This window comes from Cherax quadricarinatus, chromosome 38 (genome assembly GCF_038502225.1).
Source record: "Cherax quadricarinatus isolate ZL_2023a chromosome 38, ASM3850222v1, whole genome shotgun sequence".
In the NCBI taxonomy this organism is placed as follows: Eukaryota; Metazoa; Arthropoda; class Malacostraca; order Decapoda; family Parastacidae; genus Cherax; species Cherax quadricarinatus.
The window spans coordinates 16,154,778-16,182,433 of NC_091329.1; the positions used below are offsets into that span (position 1 = coordinate 16,154,778).

At 47.6% G+C, this 27,656-nt stretch overlaps 1 protein-coding gene across 3 annotated transcripts in view; it reads right to left on the reverse strand.

The window, feature by feature from the left end:
- Positions 1-27,656, reverse strand: part of LOC128692869 (acetylcholine receptor subunit alpha-like) — a 440,278-nt gene that overhangs the window by 112,645 nt on the left and 299,977 nt on the right. For all 3 annotated transcript variants that reach the window (XM_070092139.1, XM_070092138.1, XM_070092140.1), the window contains one exon: positions 8,625-8,669. In XM_070092139.1, the coding sequence (XP_069948240.1) occupies positions 8,625-8,669 (45 nt within the window). The remainder of the gene's footprint in view (positions 1-8,624; positions 8,670-27,656) is intronic.

Genomic DNA, 27,656 nt, shown 5'->3' on the forward strand with positions numbered 1-27,656 from the left:
TCAGACGGTCACAACGTGATGTGTAACACGAGGGTGTTACCTATGGTCTAGGCTCGGACCACACTGGTCTACACACATCTGGGCTCAGACCACTTCTTCAGGGGACACGCGTAATACTGCACACACCCGCGCTGCACATGCAGTTACATGGCTTACACTAGCAAATGATGCTTTTCTATGCAAAAATCGACACTAAGGCATTCGCGAACATGTGAGAACACTGGTACAAGAACACTGCCTGAGAGGAATTAACATGTGACATATCTTCTTTCAATCCTCTCTACAATACTGATCAAATTGCTCACTGTGAAACTATGACACTGTCGATGTGACATGTGATGTCAAGCGTGATGTCGTGAGGGATATCATGGGGTGATATCGTGAGGTGACGTCTGGGCAGATGTTCAGGGTGACATCGGGCAGCAAGATGATCAGTCAATCAATCAAGTTTATTCTCTATAAGGATTACAATGCGGGGTTTACAAATTTTGGATATTGTGTGGTTTACATGTTATAAAATACTAATTACAGAGGAAGCCACTAGGACACCTAGCATGGCTAGGCATTTCGGGCAGACTTAGATTAATTCTTAACTTTAAATTATTACAGATTATGGTATAAAGGCTAAGTGACTATATTATAGTTTGTGAGTTTAGCAATGTGAATGCTTTTGTTTTGGCACAATACATAGTGTCTATATTGGAGCATCATAGGCAAACTTGTGACTTGTTAGGATTCATTATTTTAAGATTAAGATTCGTATTTCTGTGTTTATAGTCAATGGGTGAGTAAGTGTGAACTACCAGGTGGTTTTCATGTAGTTAATTGACGGGGTGTATCAGGGAGATAAGATGTTTTCTAACTGTAGTTTTGAAAGTGATGAATGTGTCTGCAGTTCTAGAGTTTTCAGGTAGGGTGTTCCAGATTTTAGGCCCTTTAACACATTGAATTTCTGTAAAGGTTTAGTCGGACACGGGGAATGTCAGAGATGTTTGTGTCTGGTGTTATGCCTGTGGATCCTGCCACATCAAGAAAGCATTTTAGGTCAAGGTTAATATTGGAATTTAAGGTCCTGTAGATATAGATTGCACAGTAGTAAGTGTGGATGTTGTGAACAGGGAGTAAGTTTAGATCTATGAAGAGTGGGGGGGGGTGTTGCCAGGGATGGGATTTAGTGATTATTCTTACTGCGGCTTTTTGTTGGGTTATTATTGGCTTTAGGTGTGTTGCTGCAGTTGATCCTTAAGCACAAATAACATAGGTGAGGTATGGATAAATGAGTGAATGATACAGTGTGAGAAGGGCTGTTTGCGGCACATAATATCGTATCTTGGAGAGGATTCCCACTGTTTTGGATACTTTTTTTGTTATGTGTTGGATATGGGTGCTGAAATTTAGGTTGTTGTCGAGGTATAGGCCAAGGAATTTGTCCTCATTATGTCTGGCAATTAGAGTGTTGTCGATCTTAATGTTAAGTTGCGCAACACCTGCTCTGCTACCAAACATAATAAAGTAGGTTTTGTCAGTGTTAAGTGTAAGTTTACTGGCTGTTATCCAAGTCAATATTTTGAGCAGCTCCTCGTTGACAATGGTATGATGCCAGATGTGGGGTGACATCGTGAGATGACGTCGAGGCAGACGTCCAGGGTGATGGGTGACGTCAGGCAGATGTCCACGGTGACGTCGGGCAATAGTGACTTAGCGAGGTGACGTCCTGGAGTGACGTCGCAGAGTCAGGCAGCATGGTGACGTCGGGGTGACTTCAGGAAGCATGACGTCATGGGTGATGTCAGGCAGCAGACAACAGCATGTGGCTTTAGACATGTGGCTTTAGACATCTGGCTTGTTAAACCACGTGGCTCGCTTCACGTGGCTTTTAGATCCACGTGGCTACGCTAGCCACGTGGATCGGACCACATCGGACCGAAACCTCGTCATTAGTTTCAGTCTTGTACCTGCAGGCTATTTGTGTAGTATTAGTAGTAGTAGTAATAGTAGTAGTAATAATAGTAGTAGTAATAATAGTAGTAGTAATAATAGTAATAGTAGTAGAAATAGTAGTAGAAATAGTGGTAGAAATAGTAATAGTAGTAGTAATAGTAATAGTAGTAGTAACAGTAATAGTAATAGTAGTAGTAACAGTAATAGTAGTAACAGTAATAGTAGTAGTAATCCTTATTATAATTATTGCAAGTGCTACATTCGTATGCATCACTCGACGTGAGGAAAGGTGAAGGCTCGATCCTCTGTCCTATTACTCGGACGATGAAGTATAACTGAAAGGCACGAAATGCTTCAGTGTAATTTTTTTCTGGTTTCACTTTGCTAAATTAAACCTTCAGCCAAAAATCAGGTAAATCTCTCCGAGGACGCTCGCGGCAAAGATCGCTCGCGGGATCGTCGCGGCAAAGATCGCTCGCGGGATCGTCGCGGCAAAGATCGCTCGCGGGATCGTCGCGTCAAAGATCGCTATCAGGCAAATTGAATTTCATCAGAGGGGGGAGAGGGGGGAAAGCTTCAAACCCGTAGGAGTCGCACAGCACCATGATAATAGACAACCAAGTCCAATTCCTTATATCAAGAAACCCTCCCCCCCCCCTTTTCTTTCTCCAGCATCAAGAGACCTGTTTTCTCTCCTTCAAGGTTCCTTGATGCCGTCGAGGACTCTGAACCAAGAAACTGGATTCATCCTGCCTTCCCCCGAGCTGACCTTGGTTGTCAGCCGTGCTCCTGACGTTGCTCGTCATTCTTGTCCTGTGCTTCTTGATATCAACGTCAGCGTGTTCTGTCTGTGTGCTTGTACTGCTGAAGGTGATCCTGGAGTGCTTGAACGTTCGTACTTCTCCAGAGAAAAGGTTTTTATGCTGTATCTGCCCCAGAGTGAAGGAACTTTTACGTTCCTTCTCCTCAGAGTGAAGGAGTCAGCATACCGTTTCTCCCCAGAGTGAAGGCATTAGCGTATTTCTTCTCCCCAGAGTGAAGGCGTTAACATACCCCTGTTCCCCAGAGTGAAGGCGCTAACATACCCCTGTTCCCCAAAGTGTAAGAATTAGAATATCCCTTTCTTCCCCACCCCTGAGTGGTGGAGCTGATGCACTCTGCTCCCTCGAGTGAAAGACCTAGTTTACAAATCATTCCTTCGTCAAGAAAAGACACACTGCTTCCGTGCTTGCAGCAAGCTGTTCAATGACTGAACAACTGTCAACCTTCAAACAACCGCTGAACAGCGTCACTCAAATTTACGACTAAACATAAAGATTGAAGGAGAGTTGATCAGTTGATTTTTTTTTTAATAACCAGTCTGGCTTAAGATAATCCCGAAGGTGGGGACTTTTATGAAGTCACGTCGGTGTCAACCAAAACGCGACGCTGTAATAAATTTGTTCGATCAGTTTGCATACGTTTTATTAAACTGTGAAGCATCTTACTGGAAGACAGGTGGCGCAGCCATCGTGATGAGAAAAGCGAGATAAAACCAGTAAGATCCTATGTAAAATGGTATAAAATACCGACAAGTTGATGATTAAGACGCAACAGTTGGGTACCTTTATTATTGAAACGTTTCGCCTACACAGTAGGCTTCTTCAGTCAAATAGTCAGCAGGTGTACTAGTGAAATGAAGATGCACGTCTCTCTTAATCATCAACCAGTAGGATCCTCCCGAAAGACACGGCCCAGTCATCGTGATGAGAGACGGGGAGATAACACCAATAAGACCATCTTTAGATACAGGTGGCCAGGCCATCGTGATGAGAGACGGGGAGATAACACCAATAAGACCATCTTTAGATACAGGTGGCCATGCCATCGTGATGAGAGACGGGGAGATAACACTTAAAAGATTTCAGCGAGATTTATACTTGACGTGAAAATTGCAGGATCTGTGAGGACATCAGACTCAAAGGAGACCCTGTCCGTGACACATCATGGGAGGGCTCTCCAAGCCTGAAGTTTTATCAGTAAAAAACTTCCTGTCCTCAGTCCTTCATAGGAGGACTTCACATCCTCGATCCATAGAGTACTTCACAGTCTTTATCTCTGAATAACTCCACGTCTTGTGTCCTATCATAAGAAGACTCGTTCAGCTCGTGGGAAGCTGCATGTGAAGTAATGTGAGAACAAGTCTGGACTACCCCCAGACTGCTGAAGACCTGCCTATGGTGATTCCAGCACCAGATAAATAAAGAACAGATGTTTAAACACGGTATGTCATGCTGGGTAAGTCTGTCACAGCATATGTTAGAAATACAACACAGTTTTAGTATATAATATAGGTTACTGCAGCTGAGAGAAACAGAAAACGAGAGAGAAAACGAGAGAAAAGGAGAAAAAAGAAAGAGAAAAGAAAAAGAGAAAGAAAAAGAAAGAGCAGGCAGGCTCTTCACTATGGCCCCTCAGTGATTACCTTCCAGGTAGATCTCTAAGTGTAATTATCAATGGGCCAGTCAGCAAGACATCCTACTATGTCAAGTGTTCCACAGGGAAGTGTGCTAGGGGCATTGTTATGGAATGTCTACTTCAATGACCTTCATCTCATCCCAGAATCCCATGCATATGCAAATGACCGCACTCTGACATTTACTTATCCAAGGGAGGAAATGCCAGCTGCTTTAAGTTACATCACCAGCTAACAGATATCTCAGCCTGGGGAAACCGATGGCAGGTAACATTTGTTCCTGAGAAAAATGATGATGGTCCCTAGGCACCATGATGGTAATGCCGGACCAGTAGTATGAATGGGAGAGTGTTGGTACCTGGGGGACTAAGTTGATATCCTTGGGGTGAAACTCGACTCTAAAGTGACCATGAAGAACCACGTTTTAAAGCTTGCAAATAAAGCGGCCAAGAAGCCTACGGCCTTCAACGTATTTAGCATCTGCTTGACAGTAGAGGTTGCAAGATTCTGTACGAGGCACAGGTGCGCTCACACCTTGAGTATGCTCCGCTTCCTTGGATTGCCTGCCCCCATCGCATCTGCGAGTTCTTGACAAAGTTGAGAACAGAGTAACCGCCTCATCTCTTGCCTGGACCCAGCCTTGACAGATCTGTCATTTCACCAGAGCATTCAACACCGGAGGGATGTTGACGGCCTTGCTGTTATGTACAAGGCCAATATTTTAAAAGTACCACACTTGGCTACACTCCTAGGACAGCGAAAAGTGAGCTTCTACACCACAAGACGGGTAGCAAGCAGCAACTACACTCAGACTGTAACATCCAGAACATCGCTACATCTGAGATCATTTATTCCCAGGATAACTCGAGTCTGGAACATGTTCATACTGCATAATATCAACGAAATAAAGTCAGTTGACTAAATGAAATTGCTGGCCCACAGATGGCTCTAACTTCATCCTATTTTATATTTGTACGTCTCTTAATGATAAAAAGGCTTTTAAATGAGCTGATGTAGGTAACAGTTCTTACCTTGTAAATAAAGTTAGGAATCCTTACCCTAACCTTGTTAAACCTAGAGAGAGAGAGAGAGAGAGAGAGAGAGTGAGTTATATCCACACAGACCAGGTTCAGTTATGGCTCCGGATCATGCACATTTCCCAGGAACTCCTCTACGAGCCTGGCAGGTGTCCTTCAATGATATCACAATTTTGCTGCGTCGCTGTCTCGTAACTTTCCCCTCCTATACGAGTTTACGATCAGCGGGGTAAAGATAGGCGAGGCCGAGGCAAAAAATGTTAGATTACAGGCATCATCTTCCTAGAGGCAGGAGGAAGTGCCTCGCTGCTGATTAGTTTACGAAGATGATCAAGGGAGGTCTTAAGACATGGCCTCTGTGATGATACAACGGCGGGGGCGGCAGGGAAGAGGCGCTGTTATCATCGTCAGGAAGTGGTAATGAAGGTATACGAGGCTGACAAGTACGGGTAGAGGTAGGTTCGCCAGGACGGGTCCAGACTCGGGTCTTCTCCATGCACTGACCTGGAAATAAGACTCAAAATACAAACATTATTTAGGACTTTCGACTGGAATCCCATTCTCATAGTCCTTATCCCTCAGTTCCAGCAACAATCTCATTGCGAACCTCTTGATTTTTTTTTTTTTGGGTGTGAACGTACTCACCTATATGAGACTGCAGGTGTCGATTCACAGCTCCTGGCTTCGTCTCTTCGCTGGTCGCTTATAGATCCGCTCCCGGCTCCAAGAGCATTATCTTGCTTCTTCTTAAAGCTATGTATGGCTCTTGTCTCCACTGCTTAACTCTCCAGCGTGTTCTACTTCCTGACAACCCTAAGACTGAAGAAATACTTGCAAACTTCCCTATGACTCATCTGAGTTCTTAGCTTCCAGTTATGTTCCCTTGTTCCTATGTCTTATCTCAGAAAAATTCTGGCCCTGTCCACTTATTCGGTTCCTCTCAGTATTTTATATGTCGTTATCATGTCATCCCCTAATCCTCCTGTCCTCCAGTGTCGTAAGGTTGGGCTACCTTAATAACATCTCATAAGACATGCCCCTTAACTGCGAAACTGGCCTTCTTGCAAACTTTAGTGCTTTCTCTAACTTCTTGATGTGCTTGACCAGATATGGGTTCCATACTGGTGCTGCATATTTCAATATGGGCCCGACGTAAAATGTGTAGTGTCGTGAATGACTCCTTACTTGGAAGCTGAAACGCAATTCTTAGGTTTGCCAGGCGCCCATAAGCTTCAGCGGTTATTTGGTTGATGTGCATCTCGAGCGATGTACACGGTATGATGCTTACTCCAAGATCCTTTTCCTTAAGTGAGGTTTGCAGCCTTTGCCCCATCCCTTAGACTGTACTCCGGTTGCGATCTTTTTCGTCCTTCCCCAAGATTCATGACTTTACACTTGGTGAGGTTAAATTCCAGAAGCCATACGTCGGACTAGGCTTGCAGCTTGTCCGGATCCCTTTGTAGTCTTACCTGGTCACCGTCCGCTGGTATTCTCACTAGTTTCACGTCGTCAGAGGGACACCTCTGAATCTATTCCTTCCGCCATTTCATTCACAAATGAAAAAAAAAAAAGACTAGTGGAACACCACTCGACACATGCGCCTACTTAGATACCTCGTCACGTACCACCACTCGTTGTTTCCTTTCTCTCAGGTATTCCTTGATCCATTGCAATGCTTTTCCTGCCTGCTCCTCTAGCATTTGTACCAGTCTCGTGTGGCACTGTGTCGAAAGCCTTCTTACAGTCCAAGAAAAGGCAATCTACCTATCCCTCTCTCTCCCCTGTCTTACTTCATTACCTTGTCCTAGAATTCCAAAGGAAAATCCCGTCGCAGACCATGTATGAACCCATTTTTTTCTAGTTGCCGCACCACTCTTCGGGCAAGCTTCTCCATGGCTTTACATACATGTCAGTGACATTGGTCTGTAGGTTAATGCAGCCTGTGTCTCCTTTCTTAGAAATTGGGATTATATTTGCTGTCTTCCACACCTCAGGTAGTTGCCCTGTTTCCATAGATTTCTTGAAGCTTGGTCAACAAATCTATCGAAACAAGGCAACTGCCTGACGTAGATAGGTAGGGAGAGGGTGGGCGAGCGAGCGAGTGTCCACAAAACATCGCTTCTTGCATTCCATTCCTGAAGGCACCACAGCAATAAACTTCCACGCAATACTTTGCGTCCTGTCAATGTTAGGCAAGGGGCGGCCGCTCTCCCCCCCCCCCCCCCGAGTGAGGTATTATACTGCTGCCAACACTCGCTGCCCACCACTCTTCATTTTAGTGCAGACGCCACTCCTGTTCATGGGAAAATCCGCATGCTGAACAATTTTTTTTATTTAAAAAACGAGAACAAGTGTAAAGCTTGTATGGGACACACCTCTTGTGAACGAATCGATGGTGACGTTTTCCACAAAATAAACAATTAAAGGTCATATCATAAAATATGGTGGTACAGGAGGGCCCCGCTTATCCAGCAGGTTAGGCTCCTTGCTACTGCTGTAAAGAAAAAATCGCTGTAAAGTGAATCGTTGTCTTTATTCACCTTCAAATGCGTATGAAATCTTGATATATTTACACTATCATATATTAAGTGAGCAATATAGCTAGGCCTTAAAAATGCATATACAGTACACATATTACTTAAAATAATTTCGTCCTTAGCTGATAGTGAATGGTGATTCCATTTATTGTAGGAAGTCTGAATAAATGAAGAATAAGTATGACTGAAAACCGCTGCATTAGCGAAACGCTGTAAGGTAAGCGCTGTAAAGTGGGGTCTGCCTTTATGTTGTTCACCCCAGTAACAAAACAGATTACTGAACAATAGCAGCCTAGGACTCGAGAGTCCTTGCTTGTACTCTGTAACACGCGTACTTTTATAACCCTTTTATGTACTTAGGAATATACTCTTGTGAATATTCCTGCATACTCTGGAATATATGTATATTTAACATTAATCATTGTATGTATTCTAGAACATACGTATTTTTACTTGTTATATTTCCCGTCTGCTGAGACGCACAAACCTCCAGGTCTCTCCTGAGCTCCCCAGATCCCGTTATTAGCTCCCTTGCTCACGCTGATAGTACCGATAATAATATTGGCATTAACATTACTATAACTCCTGATAGCACGACTGTCCTCACTCTGGTACTTACACTCTCAATAACGACACAGACACAATGACACTCACCTGCTCCACCCACAGGTTGGTCGTCATGATCTGGTTCTTCAGATTCTGTCAAAGAAACAAAATAGACAGGTTAGTGGGACAGGTCTTTGACGGGGCAAGTATGGTGAACGTGAGTAGTAGAGACGGCGTGACAGGTGTGGATAGTGTGAGAAGTGTAGTGCGCGAGGCGTGTATAGTGTGGCAGGTGTGGATACGGTGAAAGATATGGATACTGTCCACAAATGCGGATAGTTATCAACTTATTGCGAGTGTAGGATGTGTGGATGGTGCCAAGAATTAAACAAAAAGTATTAATCTTGCAGTATCCCCCATCCCCAGAAGATCACGGAAGATTAATGGAAGATGCCAAACGTTATCTTTCCCCAGAGAGAATTTAGGAATCCCTTCCAACCCTGACAAATTTAAAACCATGTATAATATTTATATAATGTCGTGCCGAATATGTAAAACTTGCTATTTTAGCTTAAACAGCAACGCTCATCTTGCAATACAAGACAAGCGAAAATTTGTGTTTGCAATAATTTCGCAAAATTCATCCTGAACCTAACGAAAAAAATATATTTCATTGTGTTCGTTTAGTATTAAATTATTGTAAACGTTTCTAAGATTCTTTTGGTGCAAAATTATAAATTTTTATATTAACATTAATGAAAAAAATATATCTTTAAACGTATAAGAGAAAATTTTAGAAACGATTTAATTTTAAATGAGTTCTTGCTAACCGACCAGTTTTATCAATGGTTAGTGAAAAGCCTCATCAGTAAGCTGCCCAAGTACATGGGCCTTTTTTTAATCATCTTGTCAGTATTGTAAACTACTGAACTAGTGATACTGACAGATACTTCGACAAGTGTTTACTCCGAGCGCTGGGGATTACACTTCAGTGTAGAGCTCCACGTTATAACTACAAAGCTCTACACAGTGAGACTGCTCCAGTAAACGCTTATACACTAACCTGTGCTTTTGTCTTCATTCGCATCAGCAGTGTACCATTCCATTCAGATTTCTCAGTACCGCCACACGGCTGTAAACTAGAATGACATGCGAGCAGTGTCAGACACTGCAACATCATGGAATCTTGGTACAGAAGACATCTCCACAACCTTCTTGCTTACTACTAGTCCATCCCTTTGGTGTGACTTACTTCCACATGGGAATGCCACCTACCAATGACATTGCCTTCGTCTGTTAGAAGTTCCTCACTTGACGCCGGTATATACGCACCAAGGTTCATACCTGTGCTTCAGATTCTTCGAGACTATTGTGGTCCTCAACTCCAAGGCTGAAGGATTGATTACTTCAACTTTTGTATATAATTCGACATTCTTCACATTGTGTCCGTGTATTGATAAAGCCACTGGATGGCGAAACGTGTACAAATAAGATACCCCGATGTTGCAAATGTGTTTAATTTTTCACGAGTGAGCAGCAAGGACTCTATCGAGCCTTGTTTACCATACGTAGTGAGATACAACTTGAATGTGATCTCCGGGAGAGGCAAAAATGATCTATATGGACACAGCCACAAGTAAACAAGAAGCCGTTTTTTAGAGACAGTTTCTCTCTAAAGAGAAACTTTTCCCCAAGTCATGCCTTTGGAGAAGTTTTACCGAAGAGGCAAAGGTTGTCCAAGTCAGGTATTATGCATACCTGTGTCATTGTTAAAGTACCATTCTGTCGACGTTACCCACTTAAGAACAGCGTGTTGTACAACGTGTACTTCAGTGTACTACATCCAGTGTGTACTACAACCACTAGAGACTTTAAAATAGGTACAGTGGACCCCCGGTTAACGAACTTTTTTCATTCCAGTAGTATGTTCAGGTGCCAGTACTGACCGAATTTTTTCCCATAAGGAATATTGTGAAGTAGATTAGTCCATTTCAGACCCCAAACATACACGTACAAACGCACTTACATAAATACACTTACATAATTGGTCGCATTTGGAGGTGATCGTTAAGCGGGGGTCCACTGTATATCTGACCAACTAAATTCTGAACACAAGCATAACTCTGCTCCTTAAACAACAAACACTGAAGACTTGGATACCACAAGCACAACTCTGCTGCTGTAGTCGTTAGACGGGTACTCCCACAAGAACCTCTGATATAGCGTGCACTTCTAGACGTTCTGGTTTCGTATTCTCGCCATACGCGAATGAGAAAACTTTCGTGTCTCATGCTCGCGTCCTGTGGGTGCAATGAGAAAGATATGCTGAGAGTCGTTGGCACAGAGGGAGGGGGAGTGCCAAGGAAGGGGAACAGGTGCCTTCGTGCAGGACGAGGAAGGAACAACGTGACCTGCATGGAGGGAAGGGAGAAGAAAAAGAAAAGGAAAAAAACTGATATTAAAGTAAAACCAAGACGAAGAAAAGGAGAAAAATAGATATGAGGGAGAGAAAAAGGAAAAAGGAAATGGGAAAGGGGGAGACGAGAACAGAGAAGAGGAGGAGGAGAGAGGAGGAGGAAAAAATAGAAGGGGGGGAAGAGGAGAGAAATGTGTACGTGTGTGGAGTGGTGGTGGTCAGACAGCACAACACTACAGTGGTGGTGGTCAGACAGCACAACACTACAGTGGTGGTGGTCAGACAGCACAACACTACAGTGGTGGTGGTCAGACAGCACAACACTACAGTGGTGGTGGTCAGACAGCACAACACTACAGTGGTGGTGGTCAGACAGCACAACACTACAGTGGTGGTGGTCAGACAGCACAACACTACAGTGGTGGTGGTCAGACAGCACAACACTACAGTGGTGGTGGTGGTCAGACAGCACAACACTACAGTGGTGGTGGTGGTCAGACAGCACAACACTACAGTGGTGGTGGTCAGACAGCACAACACTACAGTGGTGGTGGTCAGACAGCACAACACTACAGTGGTGGTGGTGGTCAGACAGCACAACACTACAGTGGTGGTGGTCAGACAGCACAACACTACAGTGGTGGTGGTCAGACAGCACAACACTACAGTGGTGGTGGTGGTCAGACAGCACAACACTACAGTGGTGGTGGTGGTCAGACAGCACAACACTACAGTGGTGGTGGTCAGACAGCACAACACTACAGTGGTGGTGGTCAGACAGCACAACACTACAGTGGTGGTGGTGGTCAGACAGCACAACACTACAGTGGTGGTGGTGGTGGTCAGACAGCACAACACTACAGTGGTGGTGGTGGTGGTCAGACAGCACAACACTACAGTGGTGGTGGTGGTCAGACAGCACAACACTACAGTGGTGGTGGTGGTCAGACAGCACAACACTACAGTGGTGGTGGTGGTCAGACAGCACAACACTACAGTGGTGGTGGTGGTCAGACAGCACAACACTACAGTGGTGGTGGTCAGACAGCACAACACTACAGTGGTGGTGGTGGTCAGACAGCACAACACTACAGTGGTGGTGGTGGTCAGACAGCACAACACTACAGTGGTGGTGGTGGTCAGACAGCACAACACTACAGTGGTGGTGGTCAGACAGCACAACACTACAGTGGTGGTGGTGGTCAGACAGCACAACACTACAGTGGTGGTGGTGGTGGTCAGACAGCACAACACTACAGTGGTGGTGGTCAGACAGCACAACACTACAGTGGTGGTGGTGGTCAGACAGCACAACACTACAGTGGTGGTGGTGGTCAGACAGCACAACACTACAGTGGTGGTGGTGGTGGTCAGACAGCACAACACTACAGTGGTGGTGGTCAGACAGCACAACACTACAGTGGTGGTGGTCAGACAGCACAACACTACAGTGGTGGTGGTCAGACAGCACAACACTACAGTGGTGGTGGTCAGACAGCACAACACTACAGTGGTGGTGGTCAGACAGCACAACACTACAGTGGTGGTGGTCAGACAGCACAACACTACAGTGGTGGTGGTCAGACAGCACAACACTACAGTGGTGGTGGTCAGACAGCACAACACTACAGTGGTGGTGGTCAGACAGCACAACACTACAGTGGTGGTGGTCAGACAGCACAACACTACAGTGGTGGTGGTCAGACAGCACAACACTACAGTGGTGGTGGTCAGACAGCACAACACTACAGTGGTGGTGGTCAGACAGCACAACACTACAGTGGTGGTGGTCAGACAGCACAACACTACAGTGGTGGTGGTCAGACAGCACAACACTACAGTGGTGGTGGTCAGACAGCACAACACTACAGTGGTGGTGGTCAGACAGCACAACACTACAGTGGTGGTGGTCAGACAGCACAACACTACAGTGGTGGTGGTCAGACAGCACAACACTACAGTGGTGGTGGTGGTGGTCAGACAGGTGGTGGTGGTGGTGGTCAGACAGCACAACACTACAGTGGTGGTGGTGGTCAGACAGCACAACACTACAGTGGTGGTGGTGGTGGTGGTGGTCAGACAGCACAACACTACAGTGGTGGTGGTGGTCAGACAGCACAACACTACAGTGGTGGTGGTCAGACAGCACAACACTACAGTGGTGGTGGTGGTCAGACAGCACAACACTACAGTGGTGGTGGTGGTGGTCAGACAGCACAACACTACAGTGGTGGTGGTGGTCAGACAGCACAACACTACAGTGGTGGTGGTGGTGGTCAGACAGCACAACACTACAGTGGTGGTGGTGGTGGTGGTCAGACAGCACAACACTACAGTGGTGGTGGTGGTCAGACAGCACAACACTACAGTGGTGGTGGTGGTCAGACAGCACAACACTACAGTGGTGGTGGTCAGACAGCACAACACTACAGTGGTGGTGGTGGTGGTCAGACAGCACAACACTACAGTGGTGGTGGTGGTCAGACAGCACAACACTACAGTGGTGGTGGTGGTCAGACAGCACAACACTACAGTGGTGGTGGTCAGACAGCACAACACTACAGTGGTGGTGGTGGTGGTCAGACAGCACAACACTACAGTGGTGGTGGTCAGACAGCACAACACTACAGTGGTGGTGGTGGTCAGACAGCACAACACTACAGTGGTGGTGGTGGTCAGACAGCACAACACTACAGTGGTGGTGGTCAGACAGCACAACACTACAGTGGTGGTGGTGGTCAGACAGCACAACACTACAGTGGTGGTGGTGGTCAGACAGCACAACACTACAGTGGTGGTGGTGGTCAGACAGCACAACACTACAGTGGTGGTGGTGGTGGTGGTGGTGGTCAGACAGCACAACACTACAGTGGTGGTGGTGGTCAGACAGCACAACACTACAGTGGTGGTGGTGGTCAGACAGCACAACACTACAGTGGTGGTGGTCAGACAGCACAACACTACAGTGGTGGTGGTGGTCAGACAGCACAACACTACAGTGGTGGTGGTGGTCAGACAGCACAACACTACAGTGGTGGTGGTCAGACAGCACAACACTACAGTGGTGGTGGTGGTGGTGGTCAGACAGCACAACACTACAGTGGTGGTGAGCAGACAGCACAACACTACAGTGGTGGTGGTCAGACAGCACAACACTACAGTGGTGGTGGTCAGACAGCACAACACTACAGTGGTGGTGGTGATCAGACAGCACAACACTACAGTGGTGGTCAGACAGCACAACACTACAGTGGTGGTGGTCAGACAGCACAACACTACAGTGGTGGTGGTGGTCAGACAGTACAACACTACAGTGGTGGTGGTGGTCAGACAGCACAACACTACAGTGGTGGTGATCAGACAGCACAACACTACAGTGGTGGTGATCAGACAGCACAACACTACAGTGGTGGTGGTGGTCATACAGCACAACACTACAGTGGTGGTGGTCAGACAGCACAACACTACAGTGGTGGTGGTCAGACAGCACAACACTACAGTGGTGGTGGTGGTCAGACAGCACAACACTACAGTGGTGGTGGTCAGACAGCACAACACTACAGTGGTGGTGGTGGTCAGACAGCACAACACTACAGTGGTGGTGGTGGTGGTCAGACAGCACAACACTACAGTGGTGGTGGTGGTCAGACAGCACAACACTACAGTGGTGGTGGTCAGACAGCACAACACTACAGTGGTGGTGGTGGTGGTCAGACAGCACAACACTACAGTGGTGGTGGTGGTCAGACAGCACAACACTACAGTGGTGGTGGTCAGACAGCACAACACTACAGTGGTGGTGGTCAGACAGCACAACACTACAGTGGTGGTGGTGGTCAGACAGCACAACACTACAGTGGTGGTGGTGGTCAGACAGCACAACACTACAGTGGTGGTGGTGGTCAGACAGCACAACACTACAGTGGTGGTGGTGGTCAGACAGCACAACACTACAGTGGTGGTGATCAGACAGCACAACACTACAGTGGTGGTGGTGGTCATACAGCACAACACTACAGTGGTGGTGGTCATACAGCACAACACTACAGTGGTGGTGGTCAGACAGCAAAACACTACAGTGGTGGTGGTCAGACAGCACAACACTACAGTGGTGGTGGTCAGACAGCACAACACTACAGTGGTGGTGGTGGTGGTCAGACAGCACAACACTACAGTGGTGGTCAGACAGCACAACACTACAGTGGTGGTGGTCAGACAGCACAACACTACGTCAGACAGCACAACACTACAGTGGTGGTGGTGGTCAGACAGCACAACACTACAGTGGTGGTCAGACAGGTGGTGGTCAGACAGTGGTGGTGGTGGTCAGACAGCACAACACTACAGTGGTGGTCAGACAGCACAACACTACAGTGGTGGTCAGACAGCACAACACTACAGTGGTGGTCAGACAGCACAACACTACAGTGGTGGTGGTGGTCAGACAGCACAACACTACAGTGGTGGTGGTGGTCAGACAGTACAACACTACAGTGGTGGTGGTGGTCAGACAGCACAACACTACAGTGGTGGTCAGACAGGTGGTGGTCAGACAGCACAACACTACAGTGGTGGTGGTGGTCAGACAGCACAACACTACAGTGGTGGTGGTGGTCAGACAGCACAACACTACAGTGGTGGTGGTGGTCAGACAGCACAACACTACAGTGGTTGTCAGACAGCACAACACTACAGTGGTGGTGGTCAGACAGCACAACACTACAGTGGTGGTGGTGGTCAGACAGCACAACACTACAGTGGTGGTGGTGGTCAGACAGCACAACACTACAGTGGTGGTGGTGGTCAGACAGCACAACACTACAGTGGTGGTGGTGGTCAGACAGCACAACACTACAGTGGTGGTGGTCAGACAGCACAACACTACAGTGGTGGTGGTCAGACAGCACAACACTACAGTCAGACACCACAACACTACAGTGGTGGTGGTCAGACAGCACAACACTACAGTGGTGGTGGTCAGACAGCACAACACTACAGTGGTGGTGGTGGTGGTCAGACAGCACAACACTACAGTGGTGGTCAGACAGCACAACACTACAGTGGTGGTCAGACAGCACAACACTACAGTGGTGGTCAGACAGCACAACACTACAGTGGTGGTCAGACAGCACAACACTACAGTGGTGGTGGTCAGACAGCACAACACTACAGTGGTGGTGGTCAGACAGCACAACACTACAGTGGTGGTGGTCAGACAGCACAACACTACAGTGGTGGTGGTCAGACAGCACAACACTACAGTGGTGGTGGTGGTCAGACAGCACAACACTACAGTGGTGGTGGTGGTCAGACAGCACAACACTACAGTGGTGGTGGTGGTCAGACAGCACAACACTAAAGTGGTGGTGGTGGTCAGACAGGTGGTGGTGGTCAGACAGCACAACACTACAGTGGTGGTGGTGGTCAGACAGCACAACACTAAAGTGGTGGTGAGCAGACAGCACAACACTAAAGTGGTGGTGAGCAGACAGCACAACACTAAAGTGGTGGTGAGCAGACAGCACTACACTACAGTGGTGGTGGTCAGACAGCACAACACTAAAGTGGTGGTGGTCAGACAGCACAACACTACAGTGGTGGTGAGCAGACAGCACAACACTACAGTGGTGGTGAGCAGACAGCACTACACTACAGTGGTGGTGAGCAGACAGCACTACACTACAGTGGTGGTGGTCAGACAGCACTACACTACAGTGGTGGTGGTCAGACAGCACAACACTACAGTGGTGGTGATCAGACAGCACAACACTACAGTGGTGGTGATCAGACAGCACAACACTACAGTGGTGGTGAGCAGACAGCACAACACTACAGTGGTGGTGGTGGTCAGACATCACAACACTACAGTGGTGGTGGTGATCAGACAGCACAACACTACAGTGGTGGTGGTGATCAGACAGCACAACACTACAGTGGTGGTGGTGGTCAGACAGCACAACACTACAGTGGTGGTGGTCAGACAGCACAACACTACAGTGGTGGTGGTGGTGGTCAGACAGCACAACACTACAGTGGTGGTGGTGGTCAGACAGCACAACACTACAGTGGTGGTGGTGGTGGTCAAACAGCACAACACTACAGTGGTGGTGGTCAGACAGCACAACACTACAGTGGTGGTGGTGGTCAGACAGCACAACACTACAGTGGTGGTGATCAGACAGCACAACACTACAGTGGTGGTGGTGGTCAGACAGCACAACACTACAGTGGTGGTGGTGGTCAGACAGCACAACACTACAGTGGTGGTGGTGGTCAGACAGCACAACACTACAGTGGTGGTGGTGGTCAGACAGCACAACACTACAGTGGTGGTGGTGGTCAGACAGCACAACACTACAGTGGTGGTGGTGGTCAGACAGCACAACACTACAGTGGTGGTGGTCAGACAGCACAACACTACAGTGGTGGTGGTGGTCAGACAGCACAACACTACAGTGGTGGTGGTGGTCAGACAGCACAACACTACAGTGGTGGTGATCAGACAGCACAACACTACAGTGGTGGTGGTGATCAGACAGCATGACACTACAGTGGTGGTGGTGGTGGTGGTCAGACAGCACAACACTACAGTGGTGGTGATCAGACAGCACAACACTACAGTGGTGGTGGTGGTCAGACAGCACAACACTACAGTGGTGGTGATCAGACAGCACAACACTACAGTGGTGGTGGTCAGACAGCACAACACTACAGTGGTGGTGGTCAGACAGCACAACACTACAGTGGTGGTGGTGGTCAGACAGCACAACACTACAGTGGTGGTGATCAGACAGCACAACACTACAGTGGTGGTGGTCAGACAGCACAACACTACAGTGGTGGTGGTCAGACAGCACAACACTACAGTGGTGGTGGTGGTCAGAGAGCACAACACTACAGTGGTGGTGGTGGTCAGACAGCACAACACTACAGTGGTGGTGATCAGACAGCACAACACTACAGTGGTGGTGGTGGTCAGACAGCACAACACTACAGTGGTGGTGATCAGACAGCACAACACTACAGTGGTGGTGGTGATCAGACAGCACAACACTACAGTGGTGGTGGTCAGAGAGCACAACACTACAGTGGTGGTGGTCAGAGAGCACAACACTACAGTGGTGGTCAGACAGCACAACACTACAGTGGTGGTGGTGATCAGACAGCACAACACTACAGTGGTGGTGGTGATCAGACAGCACAACACTACAGTGGTGGTGGTGATCAGACAGCACAACACTACAGTGGTGGTGGTGGTCAGACAGCACAACACTACAGTGGTGGTGGTGATCAGACAGCACAACACTACAGTGGTGGTGATCAGACAGCACAACACTACAGTGGTGGTGGTCAGACAGCACAACACTACAGTGGTGGTGATCAGACAGCACAACACTACAGTGGTGGTGGTGGTCAGACAGCACAACACTACAGTGGTGGTGGTGGTCAGACAGCACAACACTACAGTGGTGGTGGTCAGACAGCACAACACTACAGTGGTGGTGGTCAGACAGCACAACACTACAGTGGTGGTGGTGGTCAGACAGCACAACACTACAGTGGTGGTGGTCAGACAGCACAACACTACAGTGGTGGTGGTGGTCAGACAGCACAACACTACAGTGGTGGTGGTGGTCAGACAGCACAACACTACAGTGGTGGTGATCAGACAGCACAACACTACAGTGGTGGTGTGGTGGTGGTGGTCAGACAGCACAACACTACAGTGGTGGTGGTGGTCAGACAGCACAACACTACAGTGGTGGTGATCAGACTGCACAACACAACAGTGGTGGTGGTGGTCAGACAGCACAACACAACAGTGGGCACAACAGTACAGTGGTGGTGATCAGACAGCACAACACTACAGTGGTGGTGATCAGACTGCACAACACTACAGTGGTGGTGGTCAGACAGCACAACACTACAGTGGTGGTGGTCAGACAGCACAACACTACAGTGGTGGTGGTCAGACAGCACAACACTACAGTGGTGGTGGTCAGACAGCACAACACTACAGTGGTGGTGGTCAGACAGCACAACACTACAGTCCACACTAACGTTATCTAGATAAAAGATTATAATTATCTCGACCTGCAAGGCAAGGCTAGTGAAGCAGAGGGCTCTCCCCCTCTCTCTTCCCCCTCCTACCACTGCTGGCATAAAACGCAGAAAAAACATAACATAGCACGTTAAACAGCAACACAAGTCAACAAGACGTAACAAATATATTCAGAAATAAACCTTTTATTGTGACGTAATTAAAGGCTTCTCTGATACCGGTATCTGTATCATCATAACAGTGCAAAATAAAGGCGTGGAATTTACATTAGACATTGTCTACCACATGTATATTAGACATTGTCTACCACATGTATATTAGACATTGTCTACCACATGTATATTAGACATTGTCTACCACATGTATATTAGACATTGTCTACCACGTGTTTATTAGACATTGTCTACCACAACTAGCAAAGATAACGTTACCCTGCTACTCTCCACGGTGCTACGTCTACCAGTATTTTTTTTTTTAGTTAACAGTGTATCCGCCAGCAGTCACTACCCCGTGTATCCCCCAGCAGTCACTACCATGTGTATCCCCCAGCAGTCACTACCCCGTGTATCCCCCAGCAGTCACTACCCCGTGTATCCCCAGTCACTACCATGTGTATCCCCCAGCAGTCGCTACCATGTGTATCCCCCAGCAGTCACTACCATGTGTATCCCCCAGCAGTCACTACCCCGTGTATCCCCCAGCAGTCACTACCCCGTGTATCCCCCAGCAGTCACTATGTGTATCCCCCAGCAGTCACTCTGTGTATCCCCCAGCAGTCACTACCATGTGCATCCCCCAGCAGTCACTACCATGTGTATCCCCCAGCAGTCACTACCCCGTGTATCCCCCAGCAGTCACTACCCCGTGTATCCCCCAGCAGTCACTACTATGTGTATCCCCCAGCCGTCACTACCATGTGTATCCCCCAGCAGTCACTACCATGTGCATCCCCCAGCAGTCACTACCATGTGTATCCCCCAGCAGTCACTACCCCGTGTATCCCCCAGCAGTCACTACCCCGTGTATCCCCCAGCAGTCACTACCCCGTGTATCCCCCAGCAGTCACTACCCCGTGTATCCCCCAGCAGTCACTACCCCGTGTATCTCCCCAGCAGTCACTACCATGTGTATCCCCCCAGCAGTCACTACCATGTGTATCCCCCAGCAGTCACTACCCCGTGTATCCCCAGCAGTCACTACCCCGTGTATCCCCCAGCAGTCACTACTATGTGTATCCCCCAGCAGTCACTACTATGTGTATCCCCCAGCAGTCACTACCATGTGTATCCCCCAGCAGTCACTACCATGTGTATCCCCCAGCAGTCACTACCATGTGTATCCCCCAGCAGTCACTACCCCGTGTATCCCCCAGCAGTCACTACCCCGTGTATCCCCCAGCAGTCACTACCATGTGTATCCCCCAGCAGTCACTACCCCGTGTATCCCCCCAGCAGTCACTACCATGTGTATCCCCCAGCAGTCACTACCCCGTGTATCCCCCAGCAGTCACTACCATGTGTATCCCCCCCGCAGTCACTACCATGTGTATCCCCCCAGCAGTCACTACCCCGTGTATCCCCCAGCAGTCACTACTATGTGTATCCCCCAGCAGTCACTACCCCGTATATCCCCCAGCAGTCACTACCCCGTATATCCCCCAGCAGTCACTACCATGTGTATACCCCAGCAGTCACTACCCCGTGTATCCCCCAGTAGTCACTACCCCGTGCATTCCCCAGCAGTCACTATCATGTGTATCCCCCAGCAGTCACTACCATGTGTATCCCCCAGCAGTCACTACCATGTGTATCCCCCAGCAGTCACTACCATGTGTATCCCCCAACAGTCACTACCATGTGTATCCCCCAGCAGTCACTACCATGTGTATCCCCCAGCAGTCACTACCATGTGTATACCCCAGCAGTCACTACCATGTGTATCGCCCAGCAGTCACTACCATGTGTATCTCCCAGCAGTCACTACCATGTGTATCCCCCAGCAGTCACAACCATGTGTATCCCCCAGCAGTCACTACCCCGTGTATCCCCCAGCAGTCACTACCCCGTGTATCCCCCAGCAGTCACTACCCCGTGCATCCCCTAGCAGTCACTACCCCGTGTATCCCCCAGCAGTCACTACACCGTGTATCACCCAGCAGTCACTACACCGTGTATCCCCCAGCAGTCACTACACCGTGTATCACCCAGCAGTCACTACCACGTGTATCCCCCAGCAGTCACTACCCCGTGCATCCCCCAGCAGTCACTACCATGTGTATCCCCCAGCAGTCACTACCATGTGTATCCCCCAGCAGTCACTACCCCGTGTATCCCCCAACAGTCACTTCCATGTGTATCCCCCAGCAGTCACTACCATGTGTATCCTCAGCAGTCACTACCATGTGTATCCTCAGCAGTCACTACCATGTGTATCCCCCAGCAGTCACTACCATGTGTATCCCCCAGCAGTCACTACCATGTGTATCCCCCAGCAGTCACTACCACATTTATCCCCCAGCAGTCACTACCATGCGTGTTCCCAGCAGTTACTACCCCGTGTATCCCCTAGCAGCCACTACCACGTATGTCCCCCAGCAGTCACTACCATGCGTATCCCCCAGCAGTCACTACCACGTGTATCCCCCAGCAGTCACTACCCCGTGTATCCCCCAGCAGTCACTACCACGTGTATCTCCCAGCAATCACTACCACGTGTATCCCCCAGCAGTCACTACCCCGTGTATCCCCCAGCAGTCACTACAATGTGTATGCCCCAGCAGTCACTACCACGTGTAGCCCCCAGCAGTCACTACCACGTGTATCCCCCAGCAGTCACTACCACGTGTATCCCCAGCAGTCGCTACCACGTGTATCCCCCAGCAGTCACTACCACGTGTATCCCCTAGCAGTCACTACCACATGTATCCCCCAGCAGTCACTACCACGTGTATCCCCTAGCAGTCACTACCACATGTATCCCCCAGCAGTCACTACCACGTGTATCCCTCAGGGTGGAGTGAGACTTCTTGCTGCGAAAATTGATTGACGAAGGAGAGAGGGAGGAGGAGGAATTGAGGGAGAGAGGGAGAAGGCGGGAGGAGGGCGGTTGAGGGAGCTGGTGGGGATTTATGTGGTAGGAGGGAGTGAGGTAGGAGATGGATTGAAGGAAATGGGGGTGAAGAAAAGTGGGTGAGGGAGGAGGAAGAGGAGAGAGGGTGAGGATGGATTAGGGTGACGAGGGAAGGAGGGGGTGAGGGAGAGGGGGTGAGGGAGGGGGGGTGAGGGAGGGAGGGGGGGGTGAGGGAGAAAGCAAAAGTGGAAATTTGATTTTGTTAATATGTCAGAAGGTTCATGATACGGACGTACGTGGAGAGTGATGTGTGTGTGTGTGTGTGTGTGTGTGTGTGTGTGTGTGTGTGTGTGTGTGTGTGTGTGTGTGTGTGTGTGTGTGTACTCACCTAGTTGTACTCACCTAGTTGAGGTTGCAGGAGTCGAGTCCAAGCTCCTGGCCCCGCCTCTTCACTGGTCGCTACTAGGTCACTCTCCCTGAACCGTGAGCTTTATCATACCTCTAAAGCTATGTATGGATCCTACCTCCACTACATCGCTTCCCAAACTATTCCACTTCCTGACTACTCTGTGGCTGAAGAAATACTTCCTAACATCCCTGTGATTCATCTGTGTTTTCAACTTCCAACTGTGTCCCCTTGTTGCTGTGTCCAATCTCTGGAACATCCTGTCTTTGTCCACCTTGTCAATTCCTCTCAGTATTTTGTATGTCGTTATCATGTCCCCCCTATCTCTCCTGTCCTCCAATGTCGTCAGGTCGATTTCCCTTAACCTCTCCTCGTAGGACATACCTCTTAGCTCTGGGACTAGTCTTGTTGCAAACCTTTGCACTTTCTCTAGTTTCTTTACGTGCTTGGCTAGGTGTGGGTTCCAAACTGGTGCCGCATACTCCCATATGGGCCTAACGTACACGATGTACAGGGTCCTGAACGATTTCTTATTAAGATGTCGGAATGCTGTTCTGAGGTTTGCTAGGCGCCCATATGCTGCAGCAGTTATTTGGTTGATGTGCGCCTCAGAGGTGTGTGTGTGTGTATGTGTGTGTGTGTATGTGTGTGTGTGTGTGTGTGTGTGTGTGTGTGTGTGTGTGTGTGTGTACGTACTCACCTAGTTGAGGTTGCAGGGGTCGAGTCCGAGCTCCTGGCCCCGCCTCTTCACTGATCGCTACTAGGTCACTCTCCCTGAACCGTGAGCTTTATCATACCTCTGCTTAAAGCTATGTATAGATCCTGCCTCCACTGTGTGTGTGTGTGTGTGTGTGTGTGTGTGTGTGTGTGTGTGTGTGTGTGTGTGTGTGTGTGTGTGTGTGTGTGTGTGTGTGTGTGTGTGTGTGCGCGCGCGCGCAAGCGTGCTTGCTAGAGACGAGATGGAGTGGGAATGGGGAGGGTGGGAATGGAGTGGGAATGGGAGTGGGGGAGGGGGAGGGAGATCGACTGAGAGGGGGGGGGTGAGGAGGAGTGAGAGGGAGGGTTGACACGGTGAGGCAGACTGGAGACATCTTGTGTGTGTGTCGAGGGAGAACTAGGAGTTGCCACCAGTAGCAACATCCCAGCCAGAACCACTCGACTCTGGACAACAGTACGAAATTTCATACTTCAGTATTGATTCCCGATTCAGAGATACTCAGTTCTCACTTGTTCAACCCTCGGCCCATGTTGTCTCTACAACCTCACATTTCTATCCCAACATTTCGTTTTTCAAAATTTTAAGCGTCTGAACCTTAGTTTATAACGGATTCTCCAAATTTGGAGTTTACTTCAAGGACAACTATGTTGCTTAAACATCTGCAACACAACTGTCCTCGAAGACTTAAGTTATACCATGAATTAAGATCCTAGACTTCACCTTGGGAAAGTAGATGAAGGAAATGCGATAGTAATTATGGACTGCAAATTATAGGGGAAAAATCACACACAAAACTGGGGAACTGACGTGCCCCTTAATGAAAGATTGCAATTAAATAACCGAAGATTTTGGCCAAGCGTTGGGAATCTACCCTGATTCCTTCACCATTATCAACATGTAACAGATCGTATTATGACACTTTGTCCAATCTTGGTCCTGTTACCCCGCTCAGTTGCGAACGACCGAAACATCGTCAGAAGTTTCCTCTCTCAAGGGCTGATCATTTGTAACTTGTTCCAGCCAACGTATAGTGACTCGTTTTATGAACCAAATAAAAAAAAAGGTGCCATATCTAGACACTGCACAAAACATCAAGGCATACAAGAAAGCATCAGGTGACCATTGTGTTTTGATTTTTTTATAGATGAGTGATGCGGTATAAGATTGTTAGTATTATTTTGAGTGTTACGTCTTGTGCCGTAGGGAGAAATACAATTTATCAGACTCTTCCCGTACCCGAGTTAAATTTAAAATATCGTTGACCGGCTTATCCCCCACAATAGTTCAACTCGGGACCTACTTCGGCGGAAGATTTATATTTGCAGATAAATATATCTTTGTTTGTAATAGGACTAGTCCTGGAGGAGAGGTTAAGGGAACTCAACTTACTGACATTGGAGGACTAGGAGATATGATAACGACGTACAAAACACTGAGAGGAATTGACAAGGTGAATAGGGGCACAATGCTTCAGAAATGGGACACAGGATCAAGAGGGCACAACTGGAAGTTGAAAACTCAGATGAATCATAGTGATGTTAGGAAGCACTTCTTCAGCCTTAGGGTTGTCAGGAAGTGGAATAATCAGAGAGTAGTAGCAGAGGCAGGATCCATACATAGCTTTAAGAAGAGATACGATAAGCCTCTTGAAGCGGGAGAGAGTGGATCTAGTAGCAATCAGAGAAAAGTTGGTACCCGGAGTTATGACTCTACCCCCTGCAACCACATATAGGTGTACACACACACACACACACACACACACACACACACACACACACACACACACACACACACACACACACACACACACACACACACACACACACACACACACACAAATGCAAAGTCATGGAGAAGATTATCAGGAGGAGAGTGGTGGAGCACCTGGAACGGAACAAGATTATAAATGACAACCAGCATGGGTTCATGGAAGGCAAATCTTGTATCACGGTCCTTCTGGAGTTTTATGACAAGGTAACAGAAGTAAGACACGAGAGAGAGGGGTGGGTGGATTGCATTTTCCTGGACTGCAGGAAGGCCTTCGAAGGCGCATATAACAGAGAGGGCACTGCAATGGCTCAGAGAATACCTGACAGGGAGGCAACAACGAGTCATGGTACGTGAAGAGGTATCACAGTGGGCCCCTGTGACGAGCGGGGTCCCACAGGGGTCAGTTCTAGGACCAGTGCTATTTTTGATATATGTGAATGACATGATGGAAGGGATAGACTCTGAAGTGTCCCTGTTCGCAGAAGATGTGAAATTGATGAGAAAAATCAAATCAGAGGAGGATCAGGCAGGACTACAAAGAGACCTGGATAGACTGGACACGTGGCCCAGAAAATGGCTTCTCGAATTCAACCCTACCAAATGCAAAGTCATGAAGATTGGGGAAGGGCAAATAAGACCGGAGACAGAGTATAGGCTAGGTGGACAAAGACTGCAAACCTTACTCAAGGAGAAAGATCTTGGGGTGACCATAACACCGAGCACGTCTCTGGAGGCACACAACCAGATAACTACTGCAGCATATGGGCGCCTGGCAAACCTGAGAATAGCGTTCCGATACCTTAATAAGGAATCGTTCAAGACACTGTACACTGTGTACGTCAGGCCCATACTGGAGTATGCAGCACCAGTTTGGAACCCACACCTGGTCAAGCACATCAAGAAGTTACAGAAAGTACAAAGGTTTGCAACAAGGCTAGTTCCAGAGCTCAGGGGAATGTCCTCCGATGAAAGGTTGAGGGAAATCGGACTGACGACACTGGAGGGGAGAATTCAATGTACATCGAGGAGGATTTGACTAAAAAATAATGTTATCTTCCACTACCTCCTGTCAAAACTAATTACCAACACTTCTCTCACTCCCTAAGAACTGTATAGCCCACACCAGCTTAAAGTGACTGCCCTTAATATAACAAAACCCTCAAGGTCGATATACAATACCAACGAGTTGAAGATCAAGAAACATATGCACAAGATTTGAGGTATAACTGTCGTGTCGAATAGGTAAAACTTGCGATTTTGGCTTAAACAGCAACGCTCTTCTTGCCGAATAAGGCAAGCTAAAATTTGTGTATGCAATAATTTCGCAAAAATTATTCAGAGTTTGACGAAAAAAATATATTGCATTGTGTTATTAAATTATTGTAAACTTATCTAAAATATATTTACTTGGATTAGGCTAAATTAAACTGCACTTTTTATAATAAGGTTAGGCAAGTTTTCTAAGGTTCTTTTGGTACAAAATTATTAATTTTTACATTAACATAAATGAAAAAAAATATCTTTAAACTTACAAGACAAAATTTTAGGACTTAATTTTAAATGAATTCTTGCTAATTGGCCAATTTTACTTATTAGGTACGACAAAACCATCGGAAAGGTGCCAATATAACTATAGGGTTGAAGGTGCTGATTTAAACATAGGATAGAAGGTGCCAATATGATCAATGAACGTCGTGGTCCAGGTAAGGAAGAATGTGCAGAAGCTTTGGGCCGGTAAATGACTTTCCCTCAGATGTTATTCTTACATCCTCTCCTGTTATTCAACCTGGCTAGTGTTGTGAGGGAGAATGATGGTATCTGGTGTATTGTGAGGGAGAATGGTGGTATCTGGTGTATTGTGAGGGAGAATGGTGGTATCTGGTGTATTGTGAGGGAGAATGGTGGTATCTGGTGTGTTGTGGGGGAGAATGGTGGTATCTGGTGTGTTGTGAGGGAAAATGATGTATGGTTGGTGTATTGTGAGGGAGAATGGTGGTGTCCACATTCAAGTACCTACACATCAGCGCCCACATGCAGGCACCAACCATCTCTCACATATGTTCCAACAACAACCATTCTCACTTAAACCACCATGCGTGGTGAAGATCATGTCTCGCCTCACTAACGCTTTTTCATATATCAGCAGAGCTGAAACTGACCAGGATGGAAGCCATGCAGACACACAAGACTTCTAGTTTCCTATTATGTTCACGGGAAAGAGCTAAACCTGCATGGTTTATGCAGATCCTGAGGAACGGGAAGCAACCTGGCTTGATGCAAGTAGGCAACCCAGCCTCACATTCACTGATTTCACACGAAAGGTTGCTGCAAATTTCTCGATTTTCGTAATTTAGATTGAGTTAACTTTGGGAAAGTTAGGTCATTATCTCAATTATAATTAACCAATTTTCATATACCATAATGCCAATAAATAAGAAAAAGAAGGTAAATTCCGACACGCCAACAAAAAACGGGGTCTGCCCCTCCCGAGCGCATTAGAAAAATCCAAGTCACCATTTAAGACTAGCTAAGCAGTCACCCGCTTAATTGTCTTACAAGAGTGAATCAGTCCCTCATGTTAGACAATTCACTAGTTAACAAATTTTTTTCTTCCAGTTCAAAAACTAAATTTAAGTTAATTTACCAATAGAGTTATTGAAGACGTTCTGTGTACCGAGATACCATGGTGGTGCTGTGTC